Below are 24,381 nucleotides of genomic sequence, written 5' to 3'. Positions count from 1 at the left end.
CTAAGGCTGCGGGTGCAGAGTATCAGGTTTCTGCTAATGGTACTATCCTTGTGCATGGTCGGATCTGTGTGCCCAAGGGTGAGGATTTGAGGCAGGAAATACTGAGAGAGGCTCATTCGAGCAAGTTCTCTATTTATCCAGGAGCGACCAAGATGTACCGTGACCTCAAGCGGTATTATCACTGGGTCGGGATGAAGAAGGACGTAGCTGACTGGGTGGCAAAGTGTGATACTTGCCAGCTGGTGAAGGCGGAACATCAGGTTCCTGGAAAGGTTGTTTCAATCCTAAAAGAAAAAAGGATTGTAGATATTCACCTTCACATAAACAAATAATTTTTTCATGAGAACGTTTTTGAATTTTAATTAATTTATGATAATGTTAGTATAGTTTTATATAAAATTAGTTGGACAAGTAGTAAAACTATTACGTATGAGAGTACAAAATATGAAACAAATATATTTAAGATATTTTTACTTTTTTAAATATGAAATAAAATAATTTTTCAGTTTTTTTTTTTTGAGAATTATGTTTTATGAATTTTTAGTTTTTTAAAAATATTAAGTAAGATATAAATTTGATATAATGCACATTTTTCTTGATATGAAAATTATAAACGTTACACATTGGGATTGAGTGCATAGAATTAAAATCTATTTTATTATCATGTAAAATACAAAAAAAAAATTGTATTGCTAGATGGAGTATGTGAACTCTAAATCCGGTTAAAAAATCAAATGAAATAAAATTAATATTTTGAATACAACTTATAAAATTTCACATATTTTTCTTATATTTGTGTTAATAGGCAGGCCTAGTGTAGTTTTAAATAAAATATCCATATCTAGTATTAAACAACCAGTAAAAATCTTGACACATCAAATATTTCTATTCACACATCAAATATTTCTATAATAAAGTTATTTATAGTCATTTTATTGATTCCACATTATACAAGTCCTACAATTATTACTGTAATATTAATTTGTATGAATACTTGTAATATTTGTCTACGACTACGACACATGAATATAATTTTATTATTTTTGTTATATAATTTTGTCTATGACATATGATTATAATTGGGTGAATTAGTGTAATAACCAAAATTAAAAATATATTTAAGGATATAGCACAATAATTCAAACAATTAAGTATATGACATAAGAAAAATTACCAATGGAAAAGGGTGTTGATGGTTTGGAGGAGTTGGTGGTGGCGGATGGCCACCAGAGATGGTAACTGGAGATGGTGGTCGGAGTTGGTGGCCGGGGGTGGTTGCCGGCGATGGTGGCTGGTGGTAGTGGCCGGAGGTGGTTTCCGGCGGTGGTCGCCGAAGTTGATGGTAAGGGAGTGATGGTAGAGAGTGATAATAAAGGGTTAATCTTGTAATTATTATAGAAAATACACACTATTACCTTTATATGGTTAATATAGTTACTGGATGAATTATAAAAAAAATTTGGGTTATACACTGCAATTTCCCATTATAATTTTCCTTACATAAATTTGTACATCTCATTTGCTGTCAAAAAAAAATAATAATAATTGTACCTTATATTTACAAAACAATTTTTTAAAGTTTCTAAAAACAGAAAATAGTACATATAATTAAATTCTAAAACAACATTATTGTTCGTGACTTTAACTTTGGTAGTTCCAACGGTCTCACTCTCTTCATCTCTCTCGCAAGGAACGCTTTCAAACTCTGCTTTTACCGGCGAAAACGAAACCATGGGTGGTTGTTGCATCTCGACGCCTCTCGTGAACGATCAACCTCCTCCGCAACAGCCACAGACTCAGCATGTCGAACCCAAGAACGATGAAGTCAAGAACGAAGAAGTCATCAAGAACGACGGATTCGTCAACTGGCCTTTCACAGAGTTCTTCCTCTCCGATCTCACAACGGCGACCAAGAACTTCAGTTCCGACGAGATCATATCAGAGAACGCTGAAGACTCTTCCAATGTCGTCTTCAAAGCTCTTTTATCAGAGAATTTTGGCTTCGTCGCAGTCAAAAGATTCAAGATTAAGCCTTGGGATCATCCTGACTACTTCGCGGTACCCTTCTCTTTTCCCTTTAAAGCTTATCACTTTTGCAACGTTCATTGATCTGTTTTGATGGGTTTGACTCTGTTTCGTTCAGGACGATGCAAAAGAAGTTGGGGAGCTAAAGCACAAGAGACTCGTCAAGTTGTTAGGATATTGCAGCGATGAAAATGAAGGGTTTCTTGTTTCAGAGTTCATGCCTAACGATACTCTTGCCAAGCGTTTGTTCCATCGTATGATTACTCCTCTCTTCACCTTCTTCTTTTTTGAATCTGAGGTTAAAGAGGCTGCGTTGTTGGTTTATGTGACATGATTGTGCATGTAGAATCAATTGAAACAGAACTTATTACATTTTCTGTTTTTAATCCGAAGACATAGAGTAGAGAGGCTGCATTGTTGATTTAGATCTGTACAAGTGTATCTGCCTGTAGGAACGGTTGAATCAGAACTTGTTAGTATTCTCTGTTTTTGAAGTTTTTGTTGGTTGTAATTCACAGAGAAAGACATGGATTGGTCAATGAGGTTGCGAGTGGCGTATCATATAGCTGAAGCATTGGATTATTGCAATAACGCTGGTTTTGCATCATACAGTAATCTAAGTGCTTACACAGTTCTGTTTGATAAGGTGTGTAATGTAAAACAATATTTTTATCATGCGCCTATGCCTTTTCTCGTGTGATCTTATGAGGATGCTAAACTGTTTAATGGATATGTTGAAGGATGGTGATGCGTGTCTATCCAGTTTTGGCTTGGTGAAGGAGGTCGTCGATTGTGATCGAAGAACGAAAAGTAATAAGTTTGACATTGTAGGAAACGTGACCACTGAGAGTGTGTGATGTTTATATTCTCATTGTAGGAAACGTGACCACTGAGAGTGTGACATACAGATTTGGTACCATCCTTGTGAATCTGCTTACTGGAATCCAAATTCTTCCAAGCCAAGTAAGTGATTCTGTACAAGTCCTCTCTTGCTTTATTAGTAGCTTATTAATCTTATGGATCAACCATTCATCTTGACTTTGTGATTGTGATCATTAGATTCTCTTTCATTGTCAATTTCTTGCAACACAAGCTACATATTAGTGAGTTGTTATTCTTCTGATTATAGGCTCCTGAGATGATCAACGGAAAGGATGTTACTGATCTGATGGATCCAAATCTGAATGGAAATTTCTCAAAAGAAGAAGCTGCCACAGTTTTAGCACTCGCCACTGAATGTTTGCAATGCGAGTACAGAAAGAGCCTTATCACAATAGAGCTTGTTGCAACACTTAAAGACTTGCATACTAAAACACAAGTAAGAAGGGGGCTTACTGTAACCGTATCTCTATCCTTGATGATTTCTTTCGCATTCGTTTGATAAGTCCGATCTTTTTGCTTGTAGATTCCATCTCTTGAAACGCCTGAAATAACAAAGCAGCAAGATGAGGCATCATCTTCGAGTCAACAGCAACAACTTGGACACTGTGGTACTAGCCAAGCTCAACATGAGCACTGAATTCGCTAAAATTAAAGTCTCAACAGCGCTACTCGTCTTGAAGCAATATGCTTAGTAGGGGGTGAAGATTTTTGATTTTGCAATAGTTTCTCTAGGATAAAAGAAATGTTCTATAGACTTTTTTTTGGTTTGTTAAAAGTTAAAACCTTCTTTTTTTTTCTAGGATAGAAAATGTTCTATAGACTTTTTTTTGGTTTGTTAAAACCTTCTTTTTTTTTTTTGGTTTGTCATAACCTTCTTTTTTCTATATGAAATTTCATAACGGAGATGATAGGCCAAGAACAACAATCTCACTAGATAAAGATTGATTTTGAAAAGGAAAATAATTTATTATTTATTCGCTAGCGAGTAAATCTCTCGTATAAAAAGCATTGTATGAATCCACTTATTCATCATTAACTTTGATGATTGTTGATGTATTTGATTTCACATTTGTTTGATTTAACTCTTGATGTATCAACTCTTTTAGCCATTATGGAATAACAAATAAAATAGATGATAATTTTGTTTAATGATACATATCAAAATATAATTGATTGATTGACACACTCTTACAATATGTTTTTTTTTTCAACCAAATATTAATTAAAATAGAACTTCAAGATTGTTTGTCCAAACTAGAGGAAAGGAGATTACAAAGGAAGTTTCTATAATTAACGATCTGGACGACCGAGCGAGACAAATCGTCTTAAGATTCGACAAGCGTGAGATTTTCAACAAGAAGGATCGACAGCGCCGGTCAATCTTCAGGGGCTTGTGGAACATCGCAACTAATTTTGCACAATCCGTCACAAATCTCTCACAAAAAAATTCTAAGAAATACTCTCCATGACCCATTACAGAGCTTCTAACTCTGAGGGAAGAGGAGATGGGCTTCGTCAAAAATATTTTGCTCCCAACAGTAAAGTTTGATCTTCACGGTCACAACACCACCATCCTAGTCCTGAATTCAGATCTGATGCTTTCCAGGAGCCATCGATCTGACAAGAGATACATGACCCTGGATTGCCCCAGCAACCCCAAAAACTTCAAGGAACCTAAGGTACCCGAGGACTCCTCTGATTGTAGTTGTGCCTCCTCCCATAATGTCTTTTTCACATAAACCCTGAGTAACGATATCAATTGGCTATAGCTGTGTGTCTTGAAAGACCTTTTTATTCCTATCTTTCGAGAGCGGCAATAAGATCGAGAGACAACTTCTCTTACAATATGTTTTATTTGTTGTTTTTTTGTTAGTTTTCCTTTTTGGCTTCAAAAAATAAATAATATTTTTAGTATGTTTAAGTATGCATTAAAAAAAAAAATTGGTCAAAGAAAAGAAAGTTAATTTTTAAAATATACACATATAAAGTAATATATAAATATGTATTTTTAATTAATTAGTATATAAATATGTCGTCTAGTGCTATATCTAATAGGTTGGAATGAATTTCCGTGGTAGAATCGTTTTGTAACATTTTTCATAATTTATACTTCCTCTGTTCCTAATAGATTGATGTTTTATAATTTTTTCTTGTATCTAAAAGATTGATGTTATACATTAAAATATTGAAATGTTTTTTTTACTTTTTTTTTTCTTTATGGCATGCTATCTAAAGTCTATATTTTCTCTTTCTACCAAAAATAATTGTAAATAAATTTTAACTTTTTCTTAATATATGTGAAATTGTCAAAACATCAATCTAGTTGAGACAAAGAGAGTTATAAATAATAAATGCATAAGTTTTTTAAAATTATTTGTATCATCATTATTTATAAATATTAAATATCATTAACCCACAACACAAAAAATCATGATTTTATTGTTTTATTAACACTATATATTAGAATATTAGACATGTCTATCATATGTAAAAAAAAATATTCATCTGTATATGGCGGGTTAAATTCCTAGTAATTTTTTAAAAAAAAAAGAAACATGTCTTACTCTCATCAAGTTGTTGTTTCTAGTTTTTTACTTTTTTATGATATGGATAATTCCCTCTCGAAAATACCATCGTACTGAATTTAGGGTATATTAGAAAATGTTTAATAAAAAATTGTATTTTTGGAAAGGTTCTAAATTAATTTGTTAGAAATGATAGAATAATTCCCTATTTATTCACATATACTAATACATAGTATTTATATAATTACAGTAAATGTCATATAGGTCTAAAGAGTATGTAACTAACTTTAAATAGGTTACTGAATTAGAGTAAATTCCTGCTTAACTGAAACAATATTATCATTCGTGACAATTTTAACAATATATATAGCAACAAATAACAACTACTTTTATGTATAAGTTTTCTCATAATCAATCCCAACGGTCTCTCTCGCCCTCTTCATCTCTCTCTCGCAAAGAACGCTTTGGATACTCTGCTTTTGCCGGCGAAAACGAAACCATGGGTGGTTGTTGCGTCTCAACGCCTCTCGTGAACGATCAACCTCCTCCGCAACCGCAACAGCCACAGACTCAGCATGTCGAAGTCAAGAACGATGAAGTGAAGAACGACGACGACGGATTCGTCAACTGGCCTTTCACAGAGTTCTCCCTCTCCGATCTCACGACGGCGACCAAGAACTTCAGTCCCGACGAGATCATATCAGAGAACGCAGAGGAATCTTCCAATGTCGTCTTCAAAGGTCTTTTATCAGAGAATCTTGGCTTCGTCGCTGTCAAAGTATTCAAGATTACGCCTCAGGAGGATCATCCTGACTACTTCGCGGTACCGTAACCTTTTCTTTGCCTGTAAAGCTTATCAACTTTGCGACGTTCGTTGATCTGTTTTGATGGGTTTGACTCTGTTTCGTTCAGAAAGTTGCAAAAGAAGTTGGGAAGCTAAAGCACAAGAGACTCGTCAAGTTGTTAGGATACTGCAGCGATGGAGATGAAGGGTTTCTTGTTGCAGAGTTCATGCCTAACGATACTCTTGCTAAGCGTTTGTTCCATCGTATGATTCCTCCTCTCTTCATCTTCTTCTTTTGTGAATCTAAGGTTAATGACGCTGCATTGTTGGTTTATGTGACATAATTGTGCATGTAGAATCGATTGAAACAGAGCTTATTAGGTTCTCTGTTTTGAATCTGAAGAACTAGAGAGGTTGCGTCGTTGATTTAGATTGTGCTTTAGATTCTTAAAGATGGAAAACTTTTAAGACTAGAATAGTGAATAGATCTGTATCTGCTTGTAGGAACGGTTGAATCAGAACTTGTTAGTATTCTCTGTTTTTGAAGTTTGTATCGGTTGTGTGATTCACAGAGAAAGACATGGACTGGTCAATGAGGTTGCGAGTGGCGTATCATATAGCTGAAGCTTTAGATTACTGCAATACTGCTGGTTTTAACTTGTACAGTAATCTAAGTGCTTACACAGTTCTGTTTGATAAGGTATGTAATGTAAAACAACATTTTCATCATGCGCCTATGCCTTCTCTTATGTGATCTTATAGGGATGCTAAACTGTTTAATGGATATGTTGAAGGATGGTGATGCGTGTCTATCCAGTTTCGGCTTGGTGAAGGGGATTAATGATGATCAAAGAACAACAGGTAACAAATACGCATTTCTCTCTTCGTATCATTCTTACTATTGTTATCAATATGTGATGTTATACTCTCATTTTCAGGAAGTGTGAACCCTCAAAATGTGACATACAGATTTGGTACTATCCTTGTGAATCTGATAAGTGGAAAGCAAATTCCTCCAAGCCATGTAAGTCATCTCTTGCTTTCTTAGTTGTGTGAATAAACCATTCATCTTGACGTTGGTGATTGCATATGTAATCATAAGGTTATCTACCATATTTGTCAATTTCTTGCAATACAAGTCATATATATAAGTCGATTAATTAGTTGTTATGCTTTCTAGGCTCCTGAAATGATACTTGGAAAGACTCTTGACCAGTTGATGGATCCATACCTGAAGGGGAGGGTCTCCATGGATGAAGCTACCGCAGTTTTCAAACTCGCCACTCAATGTCTGCAGAGTCCCAACACAAGGGAGATTGTTGCAACGCTTGAAACCTTGCTAACTAGACCACAAGTAATGAGCTTATCTTCATATTCATAATTTCGTTCTTTGTTTTTTTTTAAATCTCGCATTCATGTTAAAGTTGATCTTCCTGCTTTAGGTTCCATCTCATGAAGTGACTGAAGTGACAACACAGCAAGAGGAGGCATCATCGTCAACTCATATTTCGCCACTAGGAGAGGCTTGTTCGAGAATGGACCTTGCATCTATTCATCAAATCCTGGTGTCGACAGCATACAACGATGACAAAGATTTAATCGAGGTAACACCAAACTCATCAATTCTTAAACATACGACTTTACAACTAATTTGGCATCAAAGAGGCTAACTATTATTTTATTTGTTCATGAGCTAAGTCATCATTCAGAGAATGGACAGAGGTGCAAGAACTTCAAGACTTACGAAAACAAGGTGATCAAGCCTTCGAAGAGCAAGACTTTAAAACCGCCATCGCCTTTTATTCTCAGGTACGTAGTATAACATTCTCTCATTCTCTGCCTTTTCAGCAAGCATATTGGTAGAATCTCTATGTTTTTCTCAAACCAGTTTCTGTTTTCTATCCACAGTTCATTGAGAATAGGAAACTGGTGTACCCAAGTGTTTATGCCAGGCGTAGTCTATGCTATCTATTCTGCAATGATCCAGATAACTCTCTCCTTGATGGGATGACAGCACAAAATGTGTACCCGGATTGGCCTACCGCATTATACTTGCAGTCTGTGGCCTTAGCCAAACTCAACATGAACTCTGACTCTACGTATATGTTGAAAGAAGCAGCTATTCTTGAAGCAAAGAGACAGCAACAGTGAGAAAGGATCTTGATTTTGCGTATTTCCTTTAGGATAAAATGTGAAATAATCAAATAATAGATTTGACAAATTTTTTTTTTTTTTTTGTTTCTGATTGAGAGAAGTCTTGTGTAAATTCTGAGTTTAGAATTAAAACAAGCTGAATGTGAATCTTCATTTTCATCTTTTGCATTTGGGTACATAGAGGAAGAAAGTCTTTATTTTTTCATTTAGTTTCCTTATTTGTGTAAAGATCCAATGTTTGGCTATGGAGATGGCACGGAGGTTAAATGTATAACAATCATGCATGAAACTATAAGAGAAACAGCAAGGATATTAGCAACCTTCTTTTCTTGGATTAATTAGATAATATTCAATCAACAAAATTCAAGAACATGTGCACTCACAAGTGTGGCAAGAAATGGGTGTGTCAAAGTTTGTCACATATATTAAAAATCTCATGTCTTGTTCTTGTGGTCAGGTTGTAATCTCATGACTCCGTAGTACGTAATTACACGTACTGGGGTTGCTGAGAGGAAAAGTAGACAAGATCCAAGTTTAAGACATAGAGGTTATATATATTACATTGTGGAGATCGTCGATTGTGATCGAAGAACGAGAAGTACTCAATTTGCTGCTCCTCTCTAGACTCTAGTCTCTTCGGACTATTCATATCAGAATATGAGGTTTATATTCTCATTGTAGGAAACGTGAATACCGAGAGTGTAACATACAGATTTGCTACCATCCTTGTGAATCTGCACACTGGAATCCAAATTCTTCCAAGCCAAGCAAGTGATTTTGTTCAAGTCCTCATCTTGACTTTGTGAATAGTGATCCTTCGATTCGCTTGCATTCTCAATTTCTTGCAACACAAGCCACATCTTACTGAGTTGTTAACTTATATTATTCTCCTGATTCAAGGCTCTTGAGATGATTAGTGGAAAGGATATTACTGATCTGATGGATCCAAATCTGAATGAAAATTTCTCTAAAGAAGAAGCTGCCACATTTTTAAAACTCGCCTCTGAATGTTTGCAATGCGAGTATAAAAGAGTCTTATCACAACAGATCTTGTTGCAACTTGCAACACTTAGGCCTTGAATGGAGAAAGCATGTAATGCAGAGCAGATCAAGTGGTTCAAGCAGATCAAGCAGAATAAAAGTAGATCAAAAATTTGGCAGTTCAAATGCAGATCAAGGGTGAACAGCATCAAAAAAGTTGTAGACCAGATCTGCACATATTTCTCCTGCATTTATCACAAAAAGACAAAAAAATATGAACTGTATACAATTTATCTGCATTAATTTTTAAAAACAAAAAATTTCTTGAATGGTAACTTAGTGATAGGAAGACTACAGTAAAGGGTGATCTGCTATTTTTCTGTCTTTCCATTCAAAGCCTTAAAGCCTTGCAGACTAAAACACAAGTAAGAAGAGGGTTTACTGTATCTTTAGTCGTATCCTTGATGATTTCTTGCTTTCGTTGTACAAAACCGATCTTTTTTGCTTGTAGATTCCATCTCTTGAAATGCTTGAACTGGCAAAGCAGCACGATGTGGAAGCATCTTCCAGTCAACAACAAAAGGTTGAACCTCGCAAGGAGCTACTTGTTAAACGTATAATTGCATTGTTGATGAATTTTTCACACTGATCAGTTTAAAACCAATATTTTTGCTCGCAGGTTCCATCTTCTGAAACGCCTAAAATAACAAAGCAGCATGATGAGGCATCATCTTCGAGTCAACAACAACAACTTGGACTCTGTGGTACTAGCCAAGCTCACCATGAGCAGTGAGCACTGAATTCGCTAATAGCTTCAACAGAGCATACATGCTTAGGGGATTCTTGATTTTGCAGAGTTTCTCTAGGATAAAAGACTTGAAATTTTCGTTTTGTTGAGACTTTTTTTTCTATTCTGCGAATCTTCTTTATTTCAATTCTTGGTTACTTGCAGAACACGTTGTTAAGACATCTTTACTAATCTGCATTGAAGTAAAATTGTTTACTGTTTAGTTTCTACCAAACGAGTTTAAATAAAAATAAACAAAAACTAGTCAACCAATTAAGTAAATTAATCAACTGATATATAATAATTTTCCAATATTTTGAAAATTTTATGGCAATGAAAACTGTTTTTTTTTTTAAAAGGTATTCAATTTTATAAATATGTGTCCAATGAGCTATTTCCGGATTTAGGCCCATTACAATCCCCAAAGAGTCTAAACCACATACATCAATCAAGCAAAACCATAAACCAAAATTGACCCGGATTTATTTACGAAACCGGAATCAAACCGGTCAGTCTTTTACCCTAATCTCTAACTGAAGAACACAGTTAAGAGCCGCCGTCCATAAAATTGCGGATGCTCATCGGAAATGGACTTCCGGTGAGCCTGGACGACGCGAGTCAAACGGAGATGGTGATCCAAGATTCGTTGCCATCCCGCCACCATAGAGCAGCTTTAAGGAGGAAAAAGAGAGCCGAACTTTATATGTCGAAGAGATTCAGACTCATATGTGAGAGAGAAAGGCAGTAGGGAGTAGATCTAGAAACCTTCGACGGTCGTTTAGCTCCTCTGAGCCGAAGACGACCTCCCCCATTTTACAACGACCTTGAAAAGCCTCCAGAATCTCCAGTCTTCAGATCTAACCACCTTCTTCTCTCGATTCTAACCGTGAATCTTCCTCTTCTACTCCACGTCGCAGCACCGCCGATAGAGCTCTTACCGTTGGTGTGTCGTGGAAAACTTTTCCCTTCCACTGCTCCCTTGATTTTGATCAGATAGTTTCACCTTGTTGATGCAGCAGTTTACATATGAAGCACCATGAGCCCTGGAGCTCTCTTCGTCGCCGGAATCGACGGAGAACCCCACCGACGGTGCAAGAGTTTGTGATCAAAAGAAGAAAAAGTTGGAAGAGAAAATCGCCGCGAGTGAGATCCACCGTCCACGCGCTGCGATTCTCGCTGCAAGAGTTTATTTTTGTAGAATTACTTTGAAACTGTTTTGATGTAGTATTACAACAACAACTATCTACTACCATTCCGACGTCGAAGTATGAAACAACTTGTTTTTACATCACCCATCATTCTATAAGAGAAACATAGAATTATACATACTTCAATTCCCATGTCCACATCCCTCAAACAATGAAACAATAAGATCGACACCACAACAGCATTATCCAAACGGTAGCGTTTAAGGTTCCATTTTCAGAATGCCAACCCTACACAATTAAAAGATTTGGGTCACGAAAGGGAAAGAAAAAGCCGAGTCATCGGGTCTATGTTCAATGCCACGACAAAATCATATCCACAACCACCACCTCTCCTCATTAATCACCGTAATTAAAGCCTATCTTAAATCAAAGCCAAATAATGATCATCAAACAAATCATGCTTTTTCCACAATCAATTTGCAGCTAATTCTCTTACATAAAAAAAACTACATTATTTTCATAAAAGCATGACTTTCGTACACTTTTATCTCACTCACACTTTTGCTTCACTTCACCGAATTAAATTAAATAAATCATTCAACTGACGTGAAATATAAAAAAAAAATAACTAAACTAGTTACAAATAGTCAAAAAAGTAACAATTATTTTTCCTTTATAATTTTCAAACCACAACAACACTCCACTATCTCCACTAACACACAATGGACTCTTTCATCTTCCTTCTTCTCCTTCTCCTTTTCTTCTTCCTCTGCTCTCCGATCACTTCCTTTCAAACAGAGAAGAAGACTTACATATTCCGCATAGACAGTGGATTAAAACCCTCTGTTTTCTCAACGCACTACCACTGGTACACTTCAGAGTTCACTGAAGGTCCACGAATCCTCCATCTTTACGACACAGTCTTTCATGGCTTCTCCGCAAGTGTTACTCCCGACGACGCTCAAACCCTCCGTAACCACCCCGCGGTTCTCGCTGTTTTCGAGGATCGTCGTCGTGAACTTCACACCACTCGTTCTCCTCAGTTCTTAGGTCTACGTAACCAGAAAGGACTCTGGTCTAACTCTGATTACGGATCTGATGTAATCATCGGTGTTCTAGACACCGGAATATGGCCGGAGCGGAGAAGCTTCTCTGATCTTAACCTTGGACCGGTTCCGAAGCGGTGGAGAGGTGTTTGCCAAACCGGAGTTAGGTTTGACGCTAGAAACTGTAATAAGAAAATCATCGGCGCTAGGTATTTCGCAAAGGGACAACAAGCCGCTATGTTCGGTGGGATCAATAAAACGGTTGAGTTTCTTTCTCCGCGTGACGCTGATGGACATGGAACTCACACGGCCTCAACCGCGGCGGGTCGTCAAGCTTTTAGGGCTAATATGGCTGGCTACGCCTCTGGTGTTGCTAAAGGTGTAGCCCCTAAGGCACGTATAGCTGCTTACAAAGTGTGTTGGAAAGACTCTGGTTGTCTTGATTCTGATATCCTCGCTGCTTTTGATGCTGCCGTCTCTGATGGAGTCGATGTTATCTCTATTTCCATTGGAGGAGGAGATGGGATCCCATCTCCGTATTATCTTGACCCCATCGCTATAGGTTCGTACGGTGCGGCGTCTATGGGAGTCTTTGTCTCTTCCTCCGCTGGAAACGACGGGCCAAATGGGATGTCGGTGACTAACTTAGCGCCGTGGATAACCACTGTCGGTGCTGGGACAATAGATCGAGATTTCCCGGCTGATGTTGTTCTTGGAGATGGTCACCGTCTTCGAGGTGTTTCTCTCTACTCCGGTGTGCCACTCAAAGGTCAGATGTTTCCGGTGGTTTATCCGGGGAAGAATGGGATGTTAGCTGCGTCTTTGTGTATGGAGAACTCTCTTGATCCTAAGCTTGTGAGAGGCAAAATAGTCATTTGCGACCGTGGAAGCAACCCTAGAGTAGCTAAGGGACTTGTGGTGAAGAAGGCAGGTGGTGTTGGGATGATACTCGCTAACACAGTCTCTAACGGTGAAGGCTTAGTTGGAGACGCTCACCTTATCCCTGCTTCTAACGTAGGATCAAGTGCTGGAGATAGAATCAAAGCATACGCTTCAACTCATCTTAACCCTATAGCTACTATAGGTTTTAGAGGGACGGTGATTGGAGTTAAACCGGCTCCGGTTGTGGCTTCGTTTTCCGGTAGAGGACCAAACGGGTTAAACCCGGAGATTTTGAAACCTGACTTGATTGCTCCGGGGGTTAACATCTTAGCGGCTTGGACAGATGCCGTAGGACCTACGGGTATAGTTTCTGATCGTCGGAAAACAGAGTTTAACATTCTCTCTGGTACTTCTATGGCTTGTCCTCACGTTAGTGGAGCGGCGGCTTTGCTTAAGTCGGCTCATCCGGATTGGAGTCCGGCAGCTATAAGATCAGCTATGATGACTACGGCTAGCCTTGTGGATAACTCGAACCGTTCGTTGATAGATGAGTCAACAGGAAAACGTTCGACACCTTATGACTTTGGTTCGGGTCATCTTAATCTTGGTCGGGCTATTGATCCAGGTCTTGTTTATGACATAACCAATGATGACTATATTGCGTTTCTTTGCTCTATTGGTTACGAGATGAAAACGATTCAGGTGATTACTAGAACGCCGGTGAGATGTCCGACGAGGAAACCGTCGCCGGGGAATCTTAATTACCCCTCGATCACGGCTTTGTTCCCAACCTCAAACAGAGATTTGTTAAGCAAGACTCTGTTCCGGACGGTGACAAACGTTGGACAGTCTGAGGCAGTTTATATGGCGAGGATAGAGTCGCCTAGAGGAGTGACGGTGACTGTGAAGCCGTCAAGGTTGGTGTTCACGTCAGCCGTTAAGAAACTAAGCTATGCTGTAACAGTGACTGTGGATACGAAGAATCTTGCGCTTGGTACGTCAGGTGCGGCGTTTGGGTCGGTTACTTGGTTTGATGGTGGAAAACATGTGGTTCGGAGCGCCGTTGTTGTAACTCAGATGGTCCCATTGTGAGTCGGGTCGGGTCTGGCCGATTATGACTAATGAATGAATCTTGTATGCCAAGTAACCGTAGAAGTTCTTTTTAGTTTTTGCCTTTTTTCTTCTTAGTGGTATTTATATTTGCCGTTTGTCTTTTTTACTTTCCTTATATATGAAAGAAGAAACATATAAAAACTCTATATATCTCAACTGATATGTGTTGCTTAGTACAATAGTACTATGTGTTTGAATTTGTACGGTAAGCTTCTTCTCGCAGCCTTAGTACAAACACAATCACAAGAAGTACTCTCTTTCTCTTCTTCTCTACTCTGTTTACTTCTTATCACAAACATGAATCATGAATGAACCACTTTTATAGCACCTCCAACGCCAAGTTGCTGCATTTTTAAAACTGCTCAAACTTGAACTTCACATTATACACATCACCTTCTTTTGGGGTCACTCCTTCGGCCCATATACAACAACTTGAGAGTTTTAGACCCAATGCTCATTTTTGACAACATGCCAAAGAAGTGGGAGCTCTAAATCTTGCATGATTGTCTCGTTGGAATGTTCATAAATTGCTGAGTTTCGAAAGAATTTTGCTACGATTTAGTCATAACCGTAAGCACATAAAAAACTTAAAGCGGTTAATGGATTGCCAATAATGCGAGAAATTTGGAATTTGAAGTGAGCCAAAGAATAAGTCTTTCTTTGGTGAAGTTTGAAGAGTTATATAAGGTCGCATGAAAAGTAAGAAAGAATTATCCTATTTGAAAAGTGTGGCTCTTCGAAGTTTTGCTTGGGTGTATAGTATGTAAAGAGAAGAGACAAAAGAAGAAAATTTAGTTTCGTTCGTTTATATTTTTCAATTTAATTGAAGAAAATAATGGTCGCTCTCTTTCTTTCTCTGAGATGGTGATAAGATATGCTGATTTGGTATGTCAGTGTCTATTAGAGAAGCAAAAATGTAATTGACATGTGTAGGGATTTTATAGGAGAATATGGACTACGACTACATAGATCCAAATCAAAAGTTATTTTTGTTACATCTTAACTATATTGGAAAATAGTTTCACGATCTAATACTTGTAATAGTAATACTGTAATACACAAAAACTATGTCGACGTAGATTAGAAAACTAAAAAAAAATCATCCGAGTAATAGTTTAGTTGGTGAAAAAATAGCTCAATCAGAATGTCAACATTGGTTTTACATAGAAGCCATATTAACTGGTCTAAATTAACGGCCGATTAATATTTGTATAATTATTTTTTATTTTCTCTATACCAAGAGGATAAAAAAATATACTAGAAAAATATGTTTAGCATTATGTAGAAAAGCCTCACAAATGCTTAAACACGACGCAGAGGCAAACCTGACCATACTAGACTACAAAATAGAAAAGTTGACTTTAAAAAGACTAACGTCGACGTCGTTAAAGGTGGACAAACTAATTTCTTCTTCATACGTAATTTGTTCGGAGTTATCTACTTACCAACTGTACGGTTGTCAATCTCTGCTTTCAACATCCCAATAATTCCTAATTTTGAATCCTAATCTATGATATTTTTATACACAATAATATCTCAAACATGCCCATAATTTGGTCGAATTCGGACTTCAACTAACCATTCATTACAAATTAGATATATGATATTTTGATCCAAAGATACATTTCTCATAGATGTATATGTCGTTACTTAAAGACAAATTCGAAGCTTATGTTTGCTTAACCGACAAAAAAAAAAATATAACTATAAACAAGTAAACAACACAATCAAAAACACAAACAAACGTCCATAATTAAAGGGTAGTGCTGGTAAGACTGAAAGGAAAAAGTAAGCACTAACCCGCAATAATTAAACATTAATCGATACCTAATTAACGTTAATTATTGACAAAGTGAGTCAAATCATACTCGCTTAGTTAATAATTTTACTTAGCACGGTCTTGGATGATATCGAAACCCATCTCCGTCGGATCAGTGGCTTGAAGCTCATAGTGTATCCCTTCCAATACTCTCCTCAGCCCAGCCTTTGACGTCGCGTACAATATCTTCGCCCTTATCCTCGACGCTTCCGGCGACCTATTACAATTACCATTTTACCTTTTTAGCCCATACAAATAATCACGGACATACAAAGACATATAATTACTATTTTTACCCTTTAAGAGCAATATTTAGCGTTGAGCAGGCGTTGAGTATTAACGAACTATCTATTTTACCCTTTGTTATGTGGGGTAAAAAGGTAAAAATGGACTAACCATGAGATGAAGAAGATCTTGCTCTTGCGGCAGTTATCGACGGTGACAAAGTCGAAATCGAAGACGGCGTAGCGACAGTCGTCAACAGGCAAAGAAGCGGTGAGATCGTGGTAGTTTTCGCCGGCGCCGCCGACTTTATCGACGGTGACTTTACGTGACTTCTCATCGATCTTGAAAACGATGTATCTGTGGATTTTTTTCCATTTCATCTCCATGAATGAGCTCGTACACTCATCAGTCACACGCATCCCCGTCGTCGCCTGCATGAACCATCATCATCATCAGAATCAAGAATCTTTAAAACGGAGAAAGAAAGAAAGTTTTCAGAGTTTTACCATCTTGAAAGCCATCGCCATTGTTGCTGCTAAAGGTTGTAAAGTTTGATTCTTCTTCTTCTGTCTCTTTCGTTTTTTTAGGCGTGGAGAGCCTTTTTTTGGTTCTGTTCAAATGGTAAAGACTTTGAGGTCTTCTTTATATAAAAAGTAATGCATATACAAAAATTACTCTTATTACAAGATTACCCTTGTCAACTTTTTTCGTTAGTGGGGAATATATTTGATTTGTCGTCGGCATGTACACGTACGTCATTGTGTGTTGTGCACTAAGTAATTCGTACTTAAACGATATTTTGTTGTTGTCTAAACATGCTCGTTTGTATTTTTCGCTGTTTTACAAATCTAATAGTAGATTCAAACTCAGATCAGATCTAGTATCGCTTATAATATTATAATCTAAATGAAGTATTGAACTAATTGCGTTTTGATCAAGCGTTTTTTATTTTCCTTTAACAGAAAAGTATTCGTAAAAGCGTCGATTATATATATTACTTTATTATTTAATTTCGTAAATGAGATTACTCATTTGAAAAAAGAAGCTTGCAATCCTTATTTCCTAAGTTAACACTTAACAGTATTTCAAGATTTTGTTTATGTAATGTGTTGTTTGTGAAATGTCATTTCTCATTTGTTTTACTAATCCATCAACAAACATTGGATATTTGGCTTCTTTTTTTCATCCTGTGAAACTTCGAAGAAATAGATGGAGCATCATATAGTTCAAGAGCATGCAGCTAGAAACTTTAATAATTTCATTTTGTTTTCTAACTATTAATTATAGTTCAAGGACATTAAATAAGTGCACTGAATAGTATATATTTGTATTGACTTGACCAGTAAAAGATCCTAAATTTTTACTAGGCAATTTAGGCCTTGAATGGTAACTTCTCATAAGTGGATTTCAACACTACTTTTTTTAAAAGTTAATTCATTTACCAATCACACATATTTGATGTTATTTGCGTTATTGAAAAAGTAAGGGTCCGAGTGGTAACAGCGGATTTGGTTGTGCGGGACAAACGATTTACTAGTGCGGTATGATTCAACAGCGGTACGGGCGGGACAAATATATTTGCAGGACAAGTGCGATTAATACAAAATAAACAGTACAAAATAATGTATGATTGGTGAAAAACTATTTGCTGTGCGGATTTTATATTATATGATTATAATTAAATTGTATATTTTATTTTTAATGAAAAAATATTTTCATATATTTTTTATGATTTTTTAAGAGTCAAAAATTTATTTTGAAATAATTAAATGAATTTTTTTTATTAAATAGTAAAAAAATACATGTTTTTAAAATAATTTCATAATTACAAAAACTATATATTTTTTTTGAAATTGTTACATCTATTAATATATATATATATATATATATTAATCATATTTTTCATCATAAAGTTGACTATAGATTTTTGTTTTTACAAATCTGTTATTTTCTATATTTAAACTGATTATTTTATAATTTATGAAAAATAATGAAGTAAGTTAATTTTGTTTTTCAAAAGATACACATTTAAGAAATAATTCATCAATGAAAATCTTCAATAATTAAAAAAATCTTTTTAGCATACAGTCATTTGTTCAAACTTATGTTGATAATTACTTTTTTCTTAATTATAATTTAAATAAATCAAATATTTGCTTTATCCAAAGCGTTTTTGTTAAAAACCGCATGATAATTGGTTGTTGGAAATACAAGTGCGGTTCATAAGGTAATACTACCAGATTTGGAATAACCCAAACAATACTTTTTATGTTTATCCCAATAACACAAATTTCATTTGGTGGTGTGATTGGTGACATGGTTTATTTTTTTCATAAATATTGAAAAGGAAATTTTATTAAATTTACCATATTTGTTTTCAAACTTTCGAGTTCTACCACAAACGAAAACATTTTTTTCAATATACCATAATATGAAGAGAAAATGACCAAACTGATCTGCATGTAATGGACTATAAATATCGCGTGTATAAGCAAAATGAATCTATATTAGAAGAAAGAATCAAAGTACAAAAAGACAAATAGCTAAATGAAAAATTCGTGAACAATAATTATAGTCTACCAGATATAATAAGTTTTTTTTTTCAAATTTGTGTCCGTAATACAACTTGGGAGAGCTCATATAACTTGTTTTATATGTAAGAGTATTAAAGTTGTCCACCGAAAATTTCAGTGTTATCCACCAAGATTTATTTCATTGTTGTGCATTTCTATATTGGTGGACAAAATTTATTTTCTGCTAAAACTAAGAAAATAATAAATAACTTTATAGTAATTATTCACAATAATTTATTTACTTGAGATAACTCATCTAACTTGTTTAATTTGTAAAAGCATGAAAGTTGTCCATCTAAAATTTTGTAACATTGTGTATTTTTTATATTCGTGGACTAAATTTATTTTTTGCTATAATTGTCTATATATAATGTAAACTTGTCCACCGTTATATTTGAATCTCTAGAAAAAATAATGTAGTTGTAATAAAGAAAAAGGTAAAGAAATAGAGAAAGAAAAAAAAACAAAAACTTTCGTCAGAGTTGTTCTTTATTAAATAAAAAACAAAAAGAAACAATTTTCTGTGGTTTTGCAAAAAAAAAACAAATTGGAGGGTTATAATGGTCATTTTTAAAGAGAGGTGTGGTAATTTTTGAAAGTTGTTTTGCAATGTGGTACATCCGGAAAGAATGACTTCTGAATTTGGTAGAACTAATAAAATTCTCTATTGAAAAACACTTTTTCACGTGTTACCATTCAAGACCTTAAAATAAAAAGTTGGGTGCGTTTTTCATGTAGTGTATTATCAAGTGGAACAAAGTTAATTTTTAGATTTGGACCAGATTGATTTAATTATCGATTTGGACCGGTTTGCTTTAGGAAAAACCATTAAACCAAGTTATTTAAGTGTTTTGTCGACCATAAGGGTTTTGGAAAGATTGTTTGGTCACCGTTCTCATCGTTTTGAGAGAAAACAAAGAGAAAGTGTGTTCTTGAGCTTTTTGGTGATTTTTGGGAGATTTGTTGGCTTTTCTTGGGAGATTGGAAGCTAGGAAGAAGCTAGAAGATTGCTGGGAGTGTGAGATTCATCATTGTTTGTCAGATTCTTCCTGCAGAGAGGTGAGTGCATGACCATGGCTAATCTAAGCCTGTGATTCCTTGTTCTTGCTTGTTTGTTGCTGTGTTTGTGTGTTTTTCTTGCTGAGATTGACTGCTACAGGTTCCTACGGATGTATATGGCTTGGGTCTCGAGTATTGGACGATTTGGTGGAGTTTGGGAGCGAGATTCGACTCTCGGCTTCGTGAGGATTGCGGTTGCAGAGGTAGTGTCGATTGACACCAGATGGTGTCGGTCGACACCAGTGAAGCGGCATCGATCGACACTGTTGGATAGTGTCGGTCGACACTTGGATGGTGTCGGTCGACACCTCCCTTCCAGTGAGACGATGTTTGTTTTCTTAGTTTGTATGCTTTGTTTGTTGATTGTTTGGAACATTGGAATTACAGTTGCTTGTGTGTATAGCCCAGTAGATGGGAGGATTGTCTCACTGAGTGTTTATAAAATACTCATGCATCTCAATTTGTGTTTGTGGTGCAGGTAAAGGCAAAGTGTGATCGTGAAATCAAGGCAATGAAGAGGAGGATGTTCTAGGGACTCGATTGGTTGTTGTCTGACATTGCTAGGTTGCTAGAATTGGGTCATTAGAAACATTGCTAGGTTGATAGTTCTATGTTTCCTGTTGTTTGGTATTTGGATATTGTTATGTTATAATATTGGTTTATTATTGGATTATTATTGGATTATTATTGGATATTTATTGGTGTTGGTTATTTCCGTTGTTGATTGTGAATGTGGTTTTGGTGGCTATTGGGTATGGGACCACTAGTTATAGTTTATTTATAATTATTATTTATTATTTATTATTTAAAAAAAAATAACGGGTCGGATCGTTTCATTTGTAAAGTCTTTTCCTTCGGTTTGGGCAACCAACCTTGGAGTTATTTTCTAATTTAACGTGTGGTTGAAAAAAAAAACTAAGCATCATTTCATAATTAATTAAAAATAAAAGTCAACTAAGCATGAAAAAAACTGCAAAATTTAAAGAGTCAAAATTACCAAACAACATTAAAATTTGTAAAGCATTTTTTTTTTGTAAAGCATCTTATAAAGTGAAACAAACAAAAATAAACTTCTTAAACATTTTATATTATAGGATATAAGGATTATTGAATTAGAGAGTACCCACGAAAATGTTTCTGAAATCCTTCGAAAGATATTTAAAGTAAAGGTTTTAAGATTTTAGAGGAAAAGATCATAGTTGAACATTTTCGTATCGACGCGACGAGAATGTTTGGACAAGCCTTTGAAGTTTGAAGAATCGATTAAACACATTATGGGTTAAATACAAAGAAAATCAGAGTATAGGATAGGGACAAGAGAAATAATAGGTCAATGCTTGCTTGCTTATATGCAATTAAAATACAAAAAAAAAAAAAAAAAATGTGACGTTAGGAATGGAGAGGGTGGTCCCAATGAATAGAAGTGGATCTCCAAGTAAACTACTCAACATCCACAATTTCCATTGATCTCTACAATTTCGTGTTACTCAAAACTCACCCTTTACGTGAAAGCTAAGAAATTGAGATATAGATGAGTATTGTTCCATTTTTGTTTTCGTTAGATTTTTCAGCTTCAACTATTGGTAAATTATATCAGTTGACAATTCAAACGTATAATTCACCAATGACAATGAGATGGGGCATTGAAAACAATAATACTAAAATAAGAAAATATTAATATATTCATGTGGAGTACAATGCAAAAATGTTTTCGTACGTTATATATATATATATATATATATGTGTGTAATTTTTCTGTTGACGAAAATATTTCATAAACATTTCATGTTGCCATTGATTTTTTTTTAGAAAAAGAGAAAGCGTAAACTTCATGTTAATACACTAATATTATACTCCACATGAATATAAAAAATATTTGCCCACGATTTAATATAATTATCTCAACAGACAATTATACTTGAGGTTGGTTTAGTTTGCTGGTCTAAGATCAAGTTACCAACAACTTATATAAAAATCATTAGTGTTTGTGACTAAGTTTGGGAAAAACCAAATATTTTTACCCACGGGTTAAAATAAATTATAAGTCTCTAAAAGTCTCATTTGGAGAAAACACAATACTTTTATCAAGTCTTATAAAAAATAGTATTGAGGAAATCAGTTTTCTATGTGACCAGAGAATGAGAAAAATAATCACTTTACCACATCTTACTAAAATCACCGGTCTTTGTGACTGTGATTGAGAAAAGCAAACTCTTTTAGAGCATCTCTAATGGTTCTCTATTTTTGCCTCTATAATTGAGGAATTCTATAATAGATGTGGATTTTACTCTAATGATCCTCTATTTCCACCTCTAAAATAGAGATTCCTCTATTCATAGGTCTTTGCTTTTACCCACATCTTTAAAAAGCAAAGACCAATATTGGATCGTAAGGGCAATTCATAATAATGTTGGGATATTACAGAATCAATAAAGGTATCTATTTCAACTCAACCATGATCGTCACAAGCTAATTTCTTGAACATCGATATTTACGTGGAAAACAATTGAATTATCTTCTTACCTCGGTGACTTCTCATATTGAGCTGCACATTCGTAATGTTGTACGGATGTGTTTGTTAGGCAATTGGATCACGCGACCAGAAGTGTGATGTAATCGCTTCCAACTTAAAAGCACTATTTCACAAAATCGAAAGCGCAAAACTCTCAAAAATAGAACAACAAAGATCTCTTTACCAAATACTAGGATCGCACCCGCGCTACAGCGCGAGAGAATGTTTACAAATACATGCAATTTATAACAAATTAAAATATATTATAATTTACATATTGAAATATATATATTATATTTTATTTTACTATAGTACGGATAATTATGGTGAAATAGTGGAAGAGAAATAAACAAATAAAAGAATGATAATATACTGAATTTTCATACAATAAAATATATGAAAAACAAAAATTATCATAAATTTGGAATAAAAAAGAATAAAAATAATGAGTAAATGATATTAATGTATAAAAATAAATACATGTAAATATTTTGCAAATAATTAAGTTTGAGATACATTTTTAAAAATGATCAATATAAATACACGAAAATATATATATATATATATATATATATTGGTTAATTATTTATATACGTAATGGACTAAATATATTAAGTCTAAGTAAACTATGTGGGCTTAGTACAGTATTAACATGCAGCTAATATACTTCTCAAAGTATTGCATAATGCCAATACATTATGAGAACAAATGTCCATAAAAGAGGTGATCTTCTACATGGAATTATGTCTCATCAAGTCACCTTCACGTATTCTCTACTTATCTGCTTCCCTTCTACTCAGCCAGGCTCTAGACATGTGCTAGGTGAGCCATAGCACCGGGTCTTTTCATTATTTTGGTTTTTTTGGTTAACAATAGGGTCCAAAAAAAAAAATTCACCAAAAATACATAGGGGAAAAGGCCAAATTTTTTTTTTTTTAGGTCAGGACCTTTATTATGTTAAGAGTTTTGTATTGAAACTTTCTCAAATCTTCTCCATATTTTTGCAGTTCAATAGCGATGCACCTTTGTGGAAAGGAACCACCGAACCCAAATGTGAAGTCACATTAGTACAACTGTACCTGCAGAAGAGAATCCAAAATATACAACTTTATTATCACATGAAGATTTAAAATTTCTTGGCTAATCTACCACCACCAATCTTATAATCTTCACAAACAAAAACCAAAGATAATAAAGATTAGATTGTTCTACAAATTATTTAAGCAGTTACACTTATACATTTTGTTGCAAGTCGTCGTCTCTCGTTTATATATCTGCATTTCTTAAATTTTTATCACTTTAGAAGCATACTAAAGGAAGTGTGTTATGGCCAAGAGCTTGGATAATTTTATTAGTTAATGAAAAAAAAAAAAAAAACATTGAACTTACTTGATAACGCTGTAGATTATTCATGTTGAAGATGAGAGACTTTATCTCTACTTTTCTCCTGAGAAGATGTTGGACTTATGATTGTTGAAGCTGGCTCTTGAAAAGAACCTTTAAGAGCAACAATTTGATTTACCTTTGTCATATTTTTGTAAGTGTGTGAGATTGGTAAATAAAAACAGTAAACGATCTTAAACAGATTTTCTAGAACTAATCAACAAAAATATAAAATTCTGGAGATTAGTGATTGTTCTACAAAAGAGACTAATTGAATCAAAGGCATACTGACCCGCGAGGAAGATGTTCCCCTTCCAAGAGGCTTTCCAATTCTAGAATCATCTCTTTTGTGCATATCTTTTCTGCATATGCAGAAGCATCTGAAACCTCTTAAATCCTAATTAACAAATTATTTAAAAAAAAAAAAAAAATTTAAAGATCAAATGACAAAAAATCATTTGAAATAAATCTGCTTTGAAATTG

The 24,381-nt window shown here is 35.0% G+C and overlaps 4 protein-coding genes across 4 annotated transcripts; 3 read left to right on the top strand and 1 right to left on the bottom strand.

Moving 5' to 3' along the window:
• Positions 1-1,643: 1,643 nt before the first annotated feature.
• On the top strand, positions 1,644-3,810 carry LOC104748760 (putative inactive receptor-like kinase BSK12). The gene is made up of 7 exons (XM_010470356.2): positions 1,644-2,058; positions 2,144-2,279; positions 2,544-2,671; positions 2,766-2,835; positions 2,903-2,988; positions 3,155-3,343; positions 3,431-3,810. The coding sequence occupies exons 1-7, from the start codon at positions 1,732-1,734 to the stop codon at positions 3,542-3,544; spliced, it is 1,050 nt and encodes a 349-aa protein (XP_010468658.1). The 5' UTR covers positions 1,644-1,731; the 3' UTR covers positions 3,545-3,810.
• Positions 3,811-5,883: 2,073 nt separating this feature from the next.
• LOC104748759 (putative inactive receptor-like kinase BSK12) lies at positions 5,884-8,463 on the top strand. Its single transcript, XM_010470355.2, has 9 exons — positions 5,884-6,255; positions 6,345-6,480; positions 6,789-6,916; positions 7,011-7,077; positions 7,155-7,240; positions 7,397-7,570; positions 7,659-7,820; positions 7,915-8,025; positions 8,125-8,463. Exons 1-9 carry the CDS (start codon positions 5,932-5,934, stop codon positions 8,365-8,367), a joined length of 1,431 nt encoding a protein of 476 aa, XP_010468657.1. The 5' UTR covers positions 5,884-5,931; the 3' UTR covers positions 8,368-8,463.
• Positions 8,464-11,819: 3,356 nt separating this feature from the next.
• LOC104747463 (subtilisin-like protease SBT1.6) lies at positions 11,820-14,468 on the top strand. Its single transcript, XM_087489176.1, has one exon. The coding sequence runs from the start codon at positions 12,009-12,011 to the stop codon at positions 14,304-14,306; it is 2,298 nt and encodes a 765-aa protein (XP_087345302.1). The 5' UTR covers positions 11,820-12,008; the 3' UTR covers positions 14,307-14,468.
• Positions 14,469-15,933: 1,465 nt separating this feature from the next.
• Positions 15,934-17,188, bottom strand: LOC104747462 (actin-depolymerizing factor 5). Its single transcript, XM_010469093.3, has 3 exons — positions 16,878-17,188; positions 16,543-16,802; positions 15,934-16,363 (listed from the first exon to the last, which is right to left on the bottom strand). The coding sequence occupies exons 1-3, from the start codon at positions 16,896-16,898 to the stop codon at positions 16,213-16,215; spliced, it is 432 nt and encodes a 143-aa protein (XP_010467395.1). The 5' UTR covers positions 16,899-17,188; the 3' UTR covers positions 15,934-16,212.
• Between the last annotated feature and the right edge of the window lie 7,193 nt (positions 17,189-24,381).

Source organism: Camelina sativa, chromosome 15 (assembly GCF_030686135.1).
Source record: "Camelina sativa cultivar CO46 ecotype springtype chromosome 15, ASM3068613v1".
In the NCBI taxonomy this organism is placed as follows: Eukaryota; Viridiplantae; Streptophyta; class Magnoliopsida; order Brassicales; family Brassicaceae; genus Camelina; species Camelina sativa.
This window is presented reverse-complemented; position numbering and strand designations above follow the sequence as displayed.